The sequence below is a fragment of the Notothenia rossii genome, assembly GCF_949606895.1.
Source record: "Notothenia rossii genome assembly, chromosome: 7".
Taxonomy (NCBI): domain Eukaryota; kingdom Metazoa; phylum Chordata; class Actinopteri; order Perciformes; family Nototheniidae; genus Notothenia; species Notothenia rossii.
This window is the reverse complement of record NC_136905.1, coordinates 81,341,980-81,358,140: the sequence shown is the minus strand read 5'-3', so window position 1 is coordinate 81,358,140 and position 16,161 is coordinate 81,341,980. Positions and strand designations below refer to the sequence as shown.

The window sequence follows — 16,161 nt, the reverse complement described above, 5'->3', positions numbered from 1 at the left end:
CACACACACACACACACACACACCTTCCACAGAAATGTCTTGGATGGCGAAGCGGAGGATTATGGTCCAGATCATTCCCAGGGTCATCTTAGCGTTGCCATCTACGATCTCTGAAAGAAGAACAAAAAAATAACAATTTAAATTTTTCACATAAAACCTAGGAAAGGTTTATTTGTAGTTTCACAAGTAGAAAGTTGTTTTTTCGGAAATGCTCTTAGTGTTGCAATCCTGGTATACCATTTGTGTCCAAACTTGTAAAGAAATCTTGCTGAACTTGTACGAACAAAACAGATAACAAATGACAAACAGTGCAGAAAGAGGCAGAACACCCACTGGGCTTATTTGAAGCTTCACCAGGTCCATATTTGACCACAGGGTGTATGCAGCAATCCTGAAGTCTAATGTAAAACCTTTTAAGAACTTTTTAAGACCCTTTCCATAAATGTTAAGACCTCATCGCCACTTCGAGTTCTAACCGGTTACCTTGGCGACAAACTTTACCTCACACTGACTCATACTTGTCAACCCTCCCGATTATCGCGGGAGACTCCAGATTTCATTGCCTTCTCCCGGGGTCATATTTCTCCCGCATTTCTCCCGATTTCTGACAAAATCAGATTTACACACGACTGTTTCCACTCGGACTTTAATACAGCTACACCATTGTTTGGTTTCCATGGTAACACGTGTCTTTAGTAGAGCGCGCTACATTAGGTCTGTCACTTTGGCTAACCGCACCACTGTCTGTCCCCCCTCCCCAATTTTGCATTTTGAAATGCTCCCGATTTCTGAGGTCTAAAGGTTGGCAAGTATGCACTGACTATATACAGTATTGATTGTCCTTCCTCCTTATCTTCCAACCATTTGGACGCAAACTTGCATTTCCCCATAACGATGTTTATTAACAACCGGCGTACACGGGCCTTCGTGCTAAGCAGTGAGCGATGTCCTGTTCAGATTACGTCAAACCCAACGGGATGCCATAAATAAACTACACAGAATCACACTACACACCTACGCAATGATTACATTCAGGCAGACTGTAGAATACAACCTCTTTGGACCATTTATATACTTATTGAAAACAAGCTACAAAATGTGACACCTTGGAAAATGCCGTTTAATACTTTGTAATAGCCTTCATTTTCGCTAAATTGATTTATCAACTTGTAATACTTTTTAAGACACCGCGGACACCCTGGACCAAATACCTGCAAAACTAAGGTGCTTTAAAACAGTTGTTTCAAAAGAGTTTTAAGACGTTTGTGAAAAGATATGCTTTACACTGAAATATATAATAAATACTGTTGTTGAAACTAAAGTTTAATGCCTAGAAGTCTTAGAAAGTGTCACAAATAAGTGTTGATAGTTGGCTTTTGATCTTGCATATTCAGTTCAATAACATTTTAATTTGATGACCCTGTGTGTGCACGTTAACATATTCATACGTTTGTTTTTCTTGTTATAATTTCACTTGAAACTGTAATGCTCATTTTGCACAAAATACTTTTAATTTGTCCAGGATTTAATTCACAGAAAAAGGCTTTTCATAACAGCTATTATGAGATAAACCCATGAATATGAAACAGTCCTTCACAAGAACATGTTGGCTCTAATTCAACATGAAACCGTGGAAACATTGTTATTCACACTGTGTGTACTGCTGGAGAAATAACACAGTTAGTAATAACAGTTTCTTAATTGTTTGTCTGCATGTTCCTTGATTAAAATGAACTCTACATTGTTTATTTTCTTTATAATCTCTTAATCGTTTGACGCTTTGGCAACGCGCGGTCCGTGCTCCATTCATGCATCCGAATCCTATTGAGCTCTAGTCTCTTCTGAATGAAACGAGCAATGATTCAGTTCGATAATTGGACTCGTTAGGCTGTCAGTCAGCGACGTGTGTGTGTGTGTGTGTGTGTGTGTGTGTGTGTGTGTGTGTGTGTGTGTGTGTGTGTGTGTGTGTGTGTGTGTGTGTGTGTGTGTGTGTGTGTGTGCAGACAGAGGCTGTGAATGAACTCCTCTCTGCAATGTCGATAATGAAAATCCCCTCAACATGTCACCCTGTTTGCTCGCCTTCAACAATCATTCGCTTCTCCCTCTAATCCAATCAGGCGCAGGGGACGAGCTACCCCCACCCTCCCCACACACACACACACACACACACACACACACACACACACACACACACACACACACACACACACACACACACACACACACACACACACACACACACACACACACACACACACACACACACACACACACACACACACACACACACACACACACACACACACACACACACACACACACACACACACACACACACACACACACACACACACACACACTCTCTCTCTTCTTCCCCAGTGCGACATGGCTCTGTCTGAACATGTAACACACCGTGAAGAGCGGCTCGGATTGAATTAAGAAGCAGAAAGAGCTGCAGATCCATGTTGAGATTAGCCCTGACGAACATGACTGATCAACGTGGGGGGGGGGGGACGACACACAAATCCTGCTAATTCCCTTTGAAACTTCTCCCCCATAACCCCCCCCCCCCCCTTCTTGTTTTATCCCAAACCCACAACAAACTCCTATATATATATTATATATATACACTTTAAGTATATTTGGATGATAATACTTTTCTACTTTTACTTGAGGAACATTTTGAATGCAGGACTTTTACTGTAACAGAGTATTCCTACACTCTGGTACTTCTACTTTTACTCAAGTAGAAGATCTGAGTACTTCTACTTTTACTCAAGTAGAAGATCTGAGTACTTCTACTTTTACTCAAGTACCAGATCTGAGTACTTCTCCCACCTCTGATGAATTCAGATTTTTCAGGAACCTGCTTTTGGTTGGACAGAAATCCAAACTTGAAACACCACATTGAAGTTCTAACTAAGAAATTGAAATTCACTCTTGGCTTCCTTTACAGACTTAAACGTTGTTTTTCAACTTCTTCCCGTAAAAGGTTGGTCTCTGGCTTATTCCTGTCCCAGCTGGACTACGGTGATACAATCTATAGATTTGCCTGTCCCACTGTTTTGGCCAAACTTGACCCACTCTACCATGCTGCACTGCGATACATATCAAATGCACCCTATAGGACTCATCATTGCAAACTGTATAGCCTAACTGGATGGTCCCCACTTAGTATGCGTAGGATGCAGCATTGGTTTTTATTATTGTATAAAGCCATTTTAGGAAAGCTTCCACTGTACATATGTGCCAGATTTGCTCCAGTTTGTGACTCTAACAACCTCAGACCCAGTGCCTGGACACGGTTCCAGGTTCCTGCTGTGTGGACTGAGGCTTTTTATTCTGGTCCTTGGTCTTGGAATGACCTTCAATCAAGCCTCAAACTGAGGGCACTTGTCCCTATAGCCTGTTTTAAATTGAAGTTGTCTGAGGTCCTTACCACCAGCTGCTCTTGCAGTAATAATTAGTGTACCTATCTTACTGTCCCTAATGTGCTCAATGTAGTGACTGCTGTTCGTCTTTTCTTTACTTAGTTGTGTTCTCTGTATTTTATATGTCTGTGTTATGTGTAAGAACGTGTAACGTTGCTGCCTTCTTGGCCAGGTCAGCATTGTAAATTAGATTTTGTCTCAATGTTATCACCTGGTTAAATAAAGGTTAAATAAAATAAAATCATATATTTATTTTGGTATCCTTTTGATCAATTTCTTTTCAATAAAATCACAGAAAAAAGTGACTATATTTGGCTTGAATCACTATATTAAAAAAATAATTAAATGAAATTAAAAAGATAAATAATAAAATAGTCCCCGGGTTGAAGGCTAACGGCAGGGAGCAGAGATCCGCTCCACCAGGAGGGATTTCAGGAGATAATCTGTCTGGAATGCCGGTCTGGTTTAAGAGCTTTTCTTCTGACTCTTGAGCAAGAAAAATCATCTCCATGTTTGGTCATTTTTTTTGTCTTATTTTCTTAATTTTTTTTTAGAAAATCTTCTGTAAGATCACTTTAATAACTCCTTACAAATCTTTGATCTACAGAAGATTAAATGACCACTGTCTGAGATGTCTTCTTTGATAGCAGATCTATTCATTTTAGCTTCATCAGAATGCCAAGACATTTATTTTGGCTCTGGAAAACGTGACGGGCATTATTTAATACTTTAGTGATTTTATAGATTACATTTACGCTACAGATTATTTGGTTATTAAAATATAGTCCTGGATAGTTACATGTTCCATTTATTCTAGGGCAACTATCAGCCTTAGTTTTGACTTCTCACAGCTTGGTATAGCTTCAGATTGTTCAATAGTATTGCCAACACGGCACCTGAGTTTCAGTAATAATACTAACACGATATTTGCCTTAAGATATTTGCCAACAGTGCATTTCATTACATGACATGTCACATGTTAGACGCTTTTATCCAAAGTGACTCACATACTCAATACTGTGGACAATCCCCACAGGAGCAATTTGGGGTGAAGTGTCTCAGGGACACAACGACATGCTGACTGCAGTGGGGTTTGAACCTGTGACCCCCTGATCCCAACACATACGCACAACCCACTGCACCACACACCTCTTACACATAAACGTAGCTTTTTAAGCAAACTAAAGAATACACACTTGTGATGATCTGTTCAAAGACTAAGTTGAGCAACAATCAAGACACCGACAGGCACTTTAGAAAGTTTGTGAAGCAGGGTGATTTGTATTTGGAAAAATATGATATTGCCCTACTTGTTTTAAAAGTTCATAATAGTTTAAAACACACCATCAGACAGTAATGAATTCATAAATATGGATTTCTGCAGCGTGGGCGTTAAAACCCACACAGTGAATCGTGAGGTAAAATATGTGAAATCATTATTTCATCGATCTGAGTTTCATGGAGAGGTAGCAGGATTGTGCATCAGTCAGCTGATTTTATTTCACACAGCTTAGGGTTTTAAAACATTTCCTAACCAAGGATATATTCCAACCAGGGTTTCCGCTAGCATTTTTTCTTGCCGGTCAAATTTCCGGAAAGAATTTATTTTACCGGACAAATGTGAAACTTACCGGTCATGTTTCGATAATAATAATAATATGAATTGGGTAGCAGAGTTTCCGTTGGCAGGTGATTACCGGACTCTGAGCGGATATACTGATGTTTAGAACTCAGTTTATGGGAGTCATTTTTATATTGCTTCAGTTTACATTACATTACATGTCACTTGTTAGACGCTTTTATCCAAAGCATACTCAATACTGTGGGCAATCCCCACAGGAGCAATTTGCCATGTCACAACGACATGGCCGATCGATCGGAGCATCCCTAATTATTACCGGACATTTTGACCGGTTTTGAATACATTTTACCAGCTAGAAACCGGTAATTAGCGGCTAACAGAAACCCTGATTCCAACGTGTGTGTGTCAGGCACAGAGAGACACAGAGAGGTTAAACGCCGGGGTCAGAGGTCAGATCCCCTGTGTGTTCAACATGGATTCACTAATTTGCCAGGGTTTATATTATTTAAAGGGTCAAATGACAACGTTTCCCTGTTTTACTCCTACATGCAGAGGTGTCTGGACATCATGTGCTGAAGTGTTAAGAGGTCTGCTTCGGAAATCTCTGTTTCCATCTCAAGAAAGCGAGAATAGAGAAACTCTTAGTCAAGCAACACTTAAAAGATGTTATTGACTAATAGATTAGTATAAGTTAAAGGGGCCCTCTTAGCGAACACAGGGATTTTAGCCTTTGCAGACCATTTACATGCACTAAGACCTATAGAACACACTACAGGATTAGAATAGGGCCCCTTTAAGTTTCTCCACCGAAAAACATGGAAACAAGTCTGCATGACAAAAGCATTAAAATATAACTAATTATTTATAGAAATCTTAGTTGAATGAGCTCGAAATTACCAGTTTGTCAACTTAAGGGAGGAACCCTATTAAAAAAGGTATAAAAAATACTTTTATCAACTGTTTTTATTGGGACTATTTATTTGGTAGAAAGTAGTTCCAGCAGGTTTTGGTTACAGTAAAGTTAGTGGAGGTTTCTGAGTACAACATTTCTTGAAAGACAATCGCCTGGTTAGGGTTAGACCAAAAACATCATATTTCAGTGCTTTGAGCAACACAATGCAAAGTGTCGTTCTGGGGCGATACAAATACCTCAAACCTATAATATCTGCATGGCTAAATAGCACGAGGGATCAGCAGGAAAACGTGCATTTTGTTTGAGCTGATCCTTTGAGAGCCTGTAAACATTCTTGACTCCTTCAGCACACATTTGAAACTCCAGAGGAAGTGTGTGAGGGGTGTGTGTGTGTGTGTGTGTGTGTGTGTGTGTGTGTGTGTGTGTGTGTGTGTGTGTGTGTGTGTGTGTGTGTGTGTGTGTGTGTGTGTGTGTGTGTGTGTGTGTGTGTGTGTGTGTGTGTGTGTGTGTGTGTGTGAGAGAGAGACAGACAGACAGTGAGAGTGTTTACTCTTCTCTCCAGTTATTGACTAAACAACGAGCAGCCCTAAGGGGTTTTGCTGATCCCGAGATCTCGGGGAACGCAGTAGAGCGTCGAGGATCTCATTAAAGAGCTCAGCGGACAGCGGCGCTGCCATGGTAACCACAGCGGGGCGGTTTATATACACAGCTATTTACAGGAGAGGAGCTGGTGATACGGTGGCCCTGAAGGTCAAAACTCAAAAACAAGTTGTTTTGTTGACTGAAATGTTTGGTCCTAAGTATTTGTGTTTTTTATTATGTTTTTAGTAATATTGTTGTGAATCTTTGTCGTGGCATTTTTTTTATATCTTTTTGTGTTTTTTAAATTTTTATTTTCTGACTTTTTGTATTTTTTTTAATTTTATTTTTGATCCTTCTTTTTTATGTAGTATTTCTTTTATATTATTTTCAGATTTATTTTGTATTTCTTTGTGTTTTCTATGTTATTTTCTGGTATTTTTTAAATAATATTTTCTGATTTTATTTTTTTATATTTTCTGAAATGTTTGTTTAAAAACAAAAAGTGAAATGGTCTTTTTGTGTTTTACTGTTTCAGTGTTTTGTTAACTGTTGTCTATTTTTTGAGAAATGTTATTACTGTTTTTTTAAATATCTTTACATTATGTTTGAAAAAAAATCACAATATGTATTTTTTTAATTTTGTGAAATATTTTTTAAATGTTGAGATTTGCCTTTGGGCCTGATTGAAATCAAACGGTGACACTGAGATGTAAACACACTTCCTGTGAGGTCAGGTGACGGTGATCTCCTCTCAGAGATTCACAGAGAGACCCTCCACTCACCCTCGGCTCCGATGGACACCAGCTTCACTCCTTTGCCGGTGATGAAGTTGAGCGCTTTGTTGACGTTGGAGATCTTGTGGACTCTCATCTTGCCTCTCTCTGGTTTGGCCAAGCGTTCACCTGGAGAGGAAAACACAAGGATGAAGACAGAGAGGATCATGGGTAAGTCTGGCAGTTTCTCATTTAAAATAAATAACCTTTTATAAGATAAGTGGTGCCAAAATCTAAGAAATGTTTCCTGTTTGCATTTCATACCAAGTCAATGAAAAGAGGAAGATTTTGAACCTGCATTAAGCGAACACTCGTTTACACAAATATTGATTTATTCCTATTATTGCACAAGTTCAAATGTTCACCTATAAGTAAGACATTTGTGGGAAGCTACAGTACAGTATGTTGCAAATGGCTGTCAGCGTTTAGATTTTCCTGGCGCTGTTGAATCATAAAATACTCAAAAAAGGTTATTGATAAAGTCACAATTGACAAAAATATGCAACGTGTTAAATGCTGTTTGAGTTATTTCATCTTAAAGCAACACAGTTTGTAGACATCTGTGTATTAACTTAGTCATTGGTAGTTTAAACTACATTATTTTGAGTGTTGTTAGTGTAGCTAGAGTGTTAGGATAGCCCTGATTCCTCCAAAGTCCATTAAAAAAGCATTTTAAAAGTCTTTCGACAGACAAAGCATGTATCAGACTTTTTACATTTAGTATCATGATGTAGTTATTTCAGCCTCATTTTGATCCATTTTATTGCAATTAAAACCAAGCAAACTCTGTTTATTTAGGTAAATACGGCTGCAGTAGAGCAGATTAATTCAGCTGTGTGAAGTTACGTGACTGTGACAGAATAGAAATGATCCCGAGGTTAAACTTGCATGAGAAAGGTTTGGTATTAACGCTGCATAAGGTTACAGGTTTTGCTCGTGCACAACTTTCCTCGTTATGAGTAAAACTGTTTTAACATAACGTGATATTTCTTGTTTTAAAGCATTAGTTTGTCATTTTTGGCAGTTCTATTTTGCTCCTCCTTGCAGAGAGTCAGGGTGTTTCTCAATGTCGAGGAAGGCTCCTCCAGAGCCACTATTTCAAGGATGCTACGCCATCGAGTCTCGCCGAAGGACTGTTCCAATGTCCAGGATCCTTGGAATTCTACCGAGGCCGGCGTACTTCGTTGCGGGAAATTTCAAGTCTGTGTAGACTTAAAATCCCCACAATGCAATTTCCAAAATCTTTGGCGGAAATCTATTATTTAAGGCGGGGCCTCGCATATGACGCACACCTTCAGAAATTGGGAGCATTTCAAAACCACCTGGGGGGGGGGGGGGGGGGTGCTAGTGGATCGCCAGAGCTGTTAGATTAACATTAACATGCTTAATGTAGTTCTGAGTGCACTGCCTTGCGGCCTGTAGCACCATCCTCTTGATGGAGCGTGTGGGCCAGGACAGGAGTGGTGGTCGAGTTGTCTTGTTCTGTTTTTCTGTGACTATCTAGTTGCGCACGCTACTAAAGAGACGCACTACCATGGAAACCAAACAATGGTGTAGTTGTAATAAAGTCTGAGTGGAAAAAGTCGTGTGTAAATCTGATTTTGTCAGAAATCGGGAGAAGTGCAGGAGAAATATGATCCTGGGAGGAAACCGGGAGAGGGCAGTGAAATCGGGAGTCTCCCGCAAAAATCGGGAGGGTTGGCAAGTATGCCTGTTAGCCTGTTAGCCTGTTAGCCTGTTAGCCTGTTAGCCTGTTAGCCTGTTAGCCTGTTCCACAATTCTTCGTTTTCCGAGGCTAGGAAGGATTCTTGCCTCGCTTCTGAAGGAAGTGACTCAGAGGTACAGTACATGTGCTACCAAGGAAGCGTCCTCGACATTGAGAAACACCCTTAGATTAGAAGAAGCATATCACTACTGCCCAAATATCAACTTGAAAATACATAATAGTACAACAAAGGAAGATGTTTTGACTTCACTTTAATGGAAACAGACGTTAAATATTTCCCCAAAAGTCAAACTGCTCCTGATTTCCAGACTCAGCAGGGACCGTTCTGTTCCCAGTAATCCTGTTAAGTAAACCTCTGATTACCTGAGATGACCTCCAGCAGCAGCATGAGCTTCAGTCCGTCCCGGAAGTCCTCCTCGATGTTGTCGATCTGCGTTCCTGCTTTCCTCAGGTGGGAGTTACACCACGCTGTGAATGTCTGCAGAAACAAGAGAACAAATAGCATCAATTACTGTATTTTTGGACCTTTAATCAAACACTGCAGCAGGCCATGGTGTTGAAGTGTTCAGCAACTTTGATTGTGATGCTAACAGAGTCTCTGTATGTCAGCTAGCTTCGCAGTTTTAGACTTTCACAAACCAGCATCATGAATATGATATTTAGGCATCTTTCTGATCCTTATATCGCAATTAGATCAGGGGAAAATGTGTTTATTTAAGGTTCGTACCACTGTAGTAAACCAGAATTGAATGTATAAAAACACAAATGGTCCCGCAGATTGAGTTGAATCTCATTTTATGTTCCACTCCCTACAGTCAAAATGGTGGCAACGCCAACAAAAAAACTGGATTTATTCATCTCGTATCGTGCCCAACTTCCTAATAATGTGTGTATATGAATGATATATATGTATAAACTTAATCTGCAAGTACTCCCTTTCTAAAGAAGACCAAACTTCTCTACCGATGTCATTTTTTGACACAACAAATGTGGCCAAAAACAGACGACGTAAGGCTCATTTTTTGTATTTTGCTACTGAAGCAGTCGACGATGTCTAACAGTGAATACAAGAGGCTTTTCAAACAGATTTAAACAGAGCAACTAAGACAGGTCCTTGAGCATACAGTCATTACTCAACACAAAACACATTAGGCTTTTGGGTCCAGTAGTAGGCTAAACAATATTAGCTTTAAACAGATCGATGGATACACACAACGGCCCAGACACACAACCAAACTGTCTGTGAGCACAACTAAGGAGATACTTTACGAGTACAAATTCACTGGGATTCATCCTCTGAAAACCATGAATGTCTGTACAAAATGTCATGGCAATCCATCTAATAATTGTTGAGATATTTCCAAAGTGGTGGACCAACATCTAACAGAGCAGCAGATGGCTGTGGTTAGCGCTCATGCTAACATCTAAAATCAGTGTTGAATGTGTGTTGGCGAGACACTGAATCGCTGCCAGCACGGTGTGTGTTGTTTTGTATCTGCACCAGACCTGTTGACTAATAAAACATGCTTCCTGTTGCTTTATCCACACACTCCCACCCTTTCCCTGCCATGCTAACAAGCGTGTGTGCAGCTCTGTCCTCACACTGGAGCTTTGTAAACTGTCTACAGTAGGTGTAGCGTGTCTCGGATTCTCCAGCATACAAACATGCAAACGGAAAACATCTGGAGCCAGATACAAGCCGCCCAAACAGAAGCTGGCATGACGAGCCATGCACCATGCAGTGAACGCCTCTTTATGGGTTCCAGGGGTTAATTACACCCTGAAACTCCATGTTTCCACCCGAGGACCTGCAGGAGCATAGCCTGGCGTTTATGAAAGCCCGCACTGTCCTCTCGCTGGCTAAAGTTGAACAAAAGCCACTTAAAAGCCACCAGTTTGGCACACTTGTGGAACTTCCTCCATGAGATCAGTCTTTAAAAATAAAGTGGCATGAGGTTTGCACAGCTATCAATAAAGAGCAGAGCCTGGTTTCAGATGTGTGCAGGCATGTGGTGGAGTAAAAAGGATCCTGCAGAAGATTATTATATGGTGTTTTATCTGCACCGGTTAGCGCAGCGCTGGATATTTATGTGCAGACACACGCCCAAGATGTTCTGTATTTCTCTGAAGTTTGCCATGATTTAATGCAAGCTCCAACAGGCACATAGATATTTCAATTAGGCCTGATCAATAGTGCCTTTAGAGGCCTGCCAAGGACTTAAACTGTTAGGCCAGCAGCTGCGGTGTCAGCAGTTAAAGTGAATTAGCGCTGGGAGATACGCCAAAAAATCTTCCATCACGATATCATTCATGTTACTTTTCTGTTCTACAATATATTAATATTTCATATGAAATAACCATGTTAAAAAGCCTATTTCTGTACTCTGTGTATTACCTACTCCGCATAGGGAAATTACTTTCTCCTTACGAGTTAGTGTAAAGTTTTATTCGTTTTATAGCAACCGTTCACTTGACAACTTTCCACCTCAACAATTTATTATGTTGTGCTGAGTAAGGCAAACTGCAGTCATCTAAAAATGAATTGTATAGTGTTGATGTCACTGTCCATCCCAAGCCAGCTGGTAGCTAACAGTAGCCTCTAACACATTCATGTGATCAGGGATGACATATTTTTGCAGGCTGAACCTGAATGCATCATCTCCCTGGTTCAATAGGATTTCTCCATGTGATTTCAGAAAACCATCTCTGAGTCAAACAAACGTTTATGATACTTACACGTTTAGTTCAGCAGGATAATCTCCACATATTAAAACCACTGTATGATTTCTGAGGTAAAAAGCTTATGTTGGGCTATAAAGGAACTACAGCACGGTCACATGACTTCACGTCACCATCGCTAAGCTAAAGGCGGCTAACGTTGGGCTATAAAGGAACTACAACACGGTCACATGACTTCACGTCACCACCACTAAGCTAAAGTCGGCTAATGTTGGGCTATAAAGGAACTACAGCACGGTCACATGACTTCACGTCACCACCGCTAAGCTAAAGGAGGCTAACGTTAGGCTATAAAGGAACTACAGCACGGTCACATGACTTCACGTCACCACCGCTAAGCTAAAGGCGGCTAATGTTGGGCTATAAAGGAACTACAGCACGGTCACATGACTTTACGTCACCACCGCTAAGCTAAAGGAGGCTAATGTTGGGCTATAAAGGAACTACAGCACGGTCACATGACTTCACGTCACCATCGCTAAGCTAAAGGAGGCTAATGTTGGGCTATAAAGGAACTACAGCACGGTCACATGACTTCAGGACACCACCGCTAAGCTAAAGGAGGCTAATGTTGGGCTATAAAGGAACTACAGCACGGTCACATGACTTAACGTCACCACCGCTAAGCTAAAGGAGGCTAATGTTGGGCTATAAAGGAACTACAGCACGGTCACATGACTTCACGTCACCACCGCTAAGCTAAAGGCGGCTAATGTTGGGCTATAAAGGAACTACAGCACGGTCACATGACTTCAGGACACCACCGCTAAGCTAAAGGAGGCTAATGTTGGGCTATAAAGGAACTACAGCACGGTCACATGACTTAACGTCACCACCGCTAAGCTAAAGGAGGCTAATGTTGGGCTATAAAGGAACTACAGCACGGTCACATGACTTCACGTCACCACCGATAAGCTAAAGGCAGCTAATGTTGGGCTATAAAGGAACTACAGCACGGTCACATGACTTCACGTCACCACCGCTAAGCTAAAGGCAGCTAATGTTGGGCTATAAAGGAACTACAGCACGGTCACATGACTTAACGTCACCACCGCTAAGCTAAAGGAGGCTAATGTTGGGCTATAAAGGAACTACAGCACGGTCACATGACTTCACGTCACCACCGATAAGCTAAAGGCAGCTAATGTTGGGCTATAAAGGAACTACAGCACGGTCACATGACTTCACGTCACCACCGCTAAGCTAAAGGCAGCTAATGTTGGGCTATAAAGGAACTACAGCACGGTCACATGACTTCACGTCACCACCGCTAAGCTAAAGGTGGCTAATGTTCGGCGTGATGACGTTTAGTCTTCTCATTTAGACACATTTAGAAACCAACGTTTTTAAATTCACCAGTGGAGTATTTACAGGCGTATTTTATGTCGCGGAACAAAGTGTTTAAATCTTTTCAGCTTGTGTTAACCACAGACCTTATTTCCGTCTAACGAACAAAAACCCACTCAATGCATTAATCTTGCAGCTGCAGCCAGTGGAGCAATAACTCCAGGTCGTGAACCGCAGAGCACCCCCCCCCCCCCCCCCCCGAACACCTGAAGGGTCAGCAGTGTTGACCAAACACTCCTCAGAGGTCATGTGACTCGCAGGTGTCTGCAGGCTGCACCGTGACCCGGAGAGTTAGCGGAGCTGCAGGAGGTTAATTCAGCCTCAGAGCCAAACTCATACCCTCCTTCCTGCACATTTAACAAGCCCACATTCCTCCTGTGAACTCCCAGACTTCTTCATGGGTCGACTCAAAAGCCTTCTGACATTTTCAGCTGTCTGGTCCTGTTAAAACTGCAGTAAGCAGAAGTTTTTTTAGTAAAACTTATTTGTATCAGCTTAAAACACATTTGTGCCATTCTCCTTCGACCACACAATATATTAAGACCCTTTGTCTGTGTCCAGTTTTCAGAATTATAATAGGTATATTAAAAAGGTCATCGTTCTTAGTTACCCTTTGCTAAAAATTTAGAGAAATGACATTTCCCTAAAAGCTTTTGGGTTTCCTTTCGGTAATGTTTTTGGATGGGTTGAACCGCAGTAAGTGGTGGGAAAGTGGAAAAAGGAAGGGAAAGAGGGGCCGAAAGTCCATTGTGGACAGAAATACTGTGAGAAACCGAACCAACAGAAAACAGCCTTACGTAACATTTGAATATTACAGAGTATTCAGGTTACGGTAGGGCAATACGGCCACATATACAGTATGTGGTAATCTAAATATGGAATTGCACAATATGACCGCAAAGACACTAGAAACAAATAAACACTATAACCACTTATCGACCTCAAAGAAGTAGTAGTCATGTGTGAATTATGTGGAAGAGGCGGAGGGGTATTCTGTTGTTTGCGTCCTACTATTGTGTTCGATAGTAAGTATTGCACACAACAACAAGAAAATACAGTCACACCAGCATTCATAACACACCTTTACTGGAATAAAGAACAGGAGAATCTCCAATGAATGCATCCAAAACAAGCTAGGAAAGAGCAGGCGTCATATGCTGTAATATACATCTTCTGCACCGTGTTAAGCATGTGTACATTTGATTAAAACAGACTCAGTTTGGCTTGTGAGAGGGCCTTAAAACAGCTTCATGGACCCCAGCATGTGATGTAAACAGCTGTTTCACAGTGAAAGTGTTTCTTGAAGCGCCATTAGCTAAAGCAGTGGAGCAGCTTACAGGCAGTTTGCAGTATAAATACACTACTTCTCTGTGTATAGTGGGTACTGTATGTGTGATCCTGCTGTCCTCGTACAATTTGTGTCAGAGCCATATGTGCTGTGAATCTCTGAGAGCTGTGAGATCGACTCCTGCTCGCCAACAACCAGAAATATTCTCATTTAAACTCTGTCTGTTTCGCTCTGAGTGCAGCGCGTCAAAGTGAAACTGACTGGTTCAGGGGGATCTCCTACATAGGATATAAAAGGGAGACAAACTTTTCTTATTTCACATTTTGTTCAGAATTTTGCCTTTTTTTCCACCATTTTGTATTTTTTTCAGATGTAAAAAGTTATTTCTCAAAATTTTTTGCGATTATAATTTGAGAATAAAAAGAATTCTGACTTTCTTTCAGGATTTATAGTTTTTTCCGATTTTTTTAAATGTTTACTTTTTTCTAGAAATCCTGACTTTCTTCAGGACTCTGTTTTGAATTTTTTTTCAAAATTCAGATTTTTTTCTTCAGAATTCTGCCTTTTTTCCGCCCAATATTTTTTAGTTATATTTTTCATTAGTTTTACCAAAATAACTTGATTTAATTGTATTTAAAATAAAAGTCCAAATAAATAAATCCTTCGGATCTGCCTGTTCAGTTTCTGTTGGAATGTGAAGGGTTAAATGAAAGAAGCTCGTCTCTGCGAGTTTCTGTGAAGACAGAAGCTGTTGGTGGTCCTGCTATGAATTCACAATAATATCTTCCCTCTAAATGGGTGGCCTTTAAGTTCTGCCCGCTGTGAGGTTTATACATATATATATATATATATATATATATATATATATATATATATATATATATATATATATATATATATATATATATAACATATAAAGTGGTGCAGTGACGAGTCCTAAAACTGCGCTCGGGTTCCCTCGACAAAAAAGCAATGGGATTTCTCCATAGGGTTTAGGAAAATTGCACGAAATAAGGTCTGTGGAAAACGAACCTGTTAGATAAATGCACGTTTTGTTCAGCTGGATAATATCCACATGTCTACCCTACTTTTATCATTTTATCATCATAAATCTAATCGATAGATTTATGATTAGCATAAGTTCGTTCATGATGGCTCATGTCAGTGATGACATTGTTGCAAAATTATTAACCGAGTCATTTTCAAGATTGAGTTACAATGATAAACTTGAGTGACAAAGGATCAGCTGAATTACCCGCCATCAAGTGCTTCATCCTAAAGGACAGGAGGATGGATTTTGTGTGATTTGATCATCAGAGGTAGGCCTAAGTCACTTTCGATGTGGGCCGACGTGCCGACTTAATTCATTTGTAATTGTTACTTTGCTGTGGGTGCCCTGTCATAGGTGTTTATATAAATGGTGTTGTTTTGTGTGGTAGAGGGTCGCTCTCATTGATGCGTTTGCACCCCGGGCCGTTGTTTTGATATTCCGCTGAAGTATACGCTGTGACGTAATATCTCTTCATTTATTTTTGTTGCGAGGGAAGGGGGGGGGGGGGGGGGGGTCAGAGGGCCTAGGTATAAAAGTCACGACTCGCCACTGGAAATTACGTAATACCGGCAGCAAATCTGTATCCGCTCGTTGTAGCCCCGTTTTTAAAAGATTTGGGTACGGAGGAAAAGAGAGTTTTATTTTCTGACGCTGCGTGAGTTACCCGACACACCGGGGACACATATGTATAAAAGACATCAAAAAGTGAATTTTGCATGATAGGTCCCC

General features: G+C 40.7%; 1 protein-coding gene across 5 annotated transcripts in view; it reads right to left on the bottom strand.

Annotated features, from left to right (window-relative positions):
* actn1 (actinin, alpha 1) overlaps nucleotides 1-16,161 on the bottom strand; it is a 69,962-nt gene that overhangs the window by 29,356 nt on the left and 24,445 nt on the right. For all 5 annotated transcript variants that reach the window (XM_079694185.1, XM_079694184.1, XM_079694182.1 and 2 more), the window contains exons 2-4: nucleotides 9,371-9,485; nucleotides 7,291-7,410; nucleotides 24-110 (exon numbers count right to left, since the gene is read on the bottom strand). In XM_079694185.1, the coding sequence (XP_079550311.1) occupies nucleotides 24-110; nucleotides 7,291-7,410; nucleotides 9,371-9,485 (322 nt within the window). The remainder of the gene's footprint in view (nucleotides 1-23; nucleotides 111-7,290; nucleotides 7,411-9,370; nucleotides 9,486-16,161) is intronic.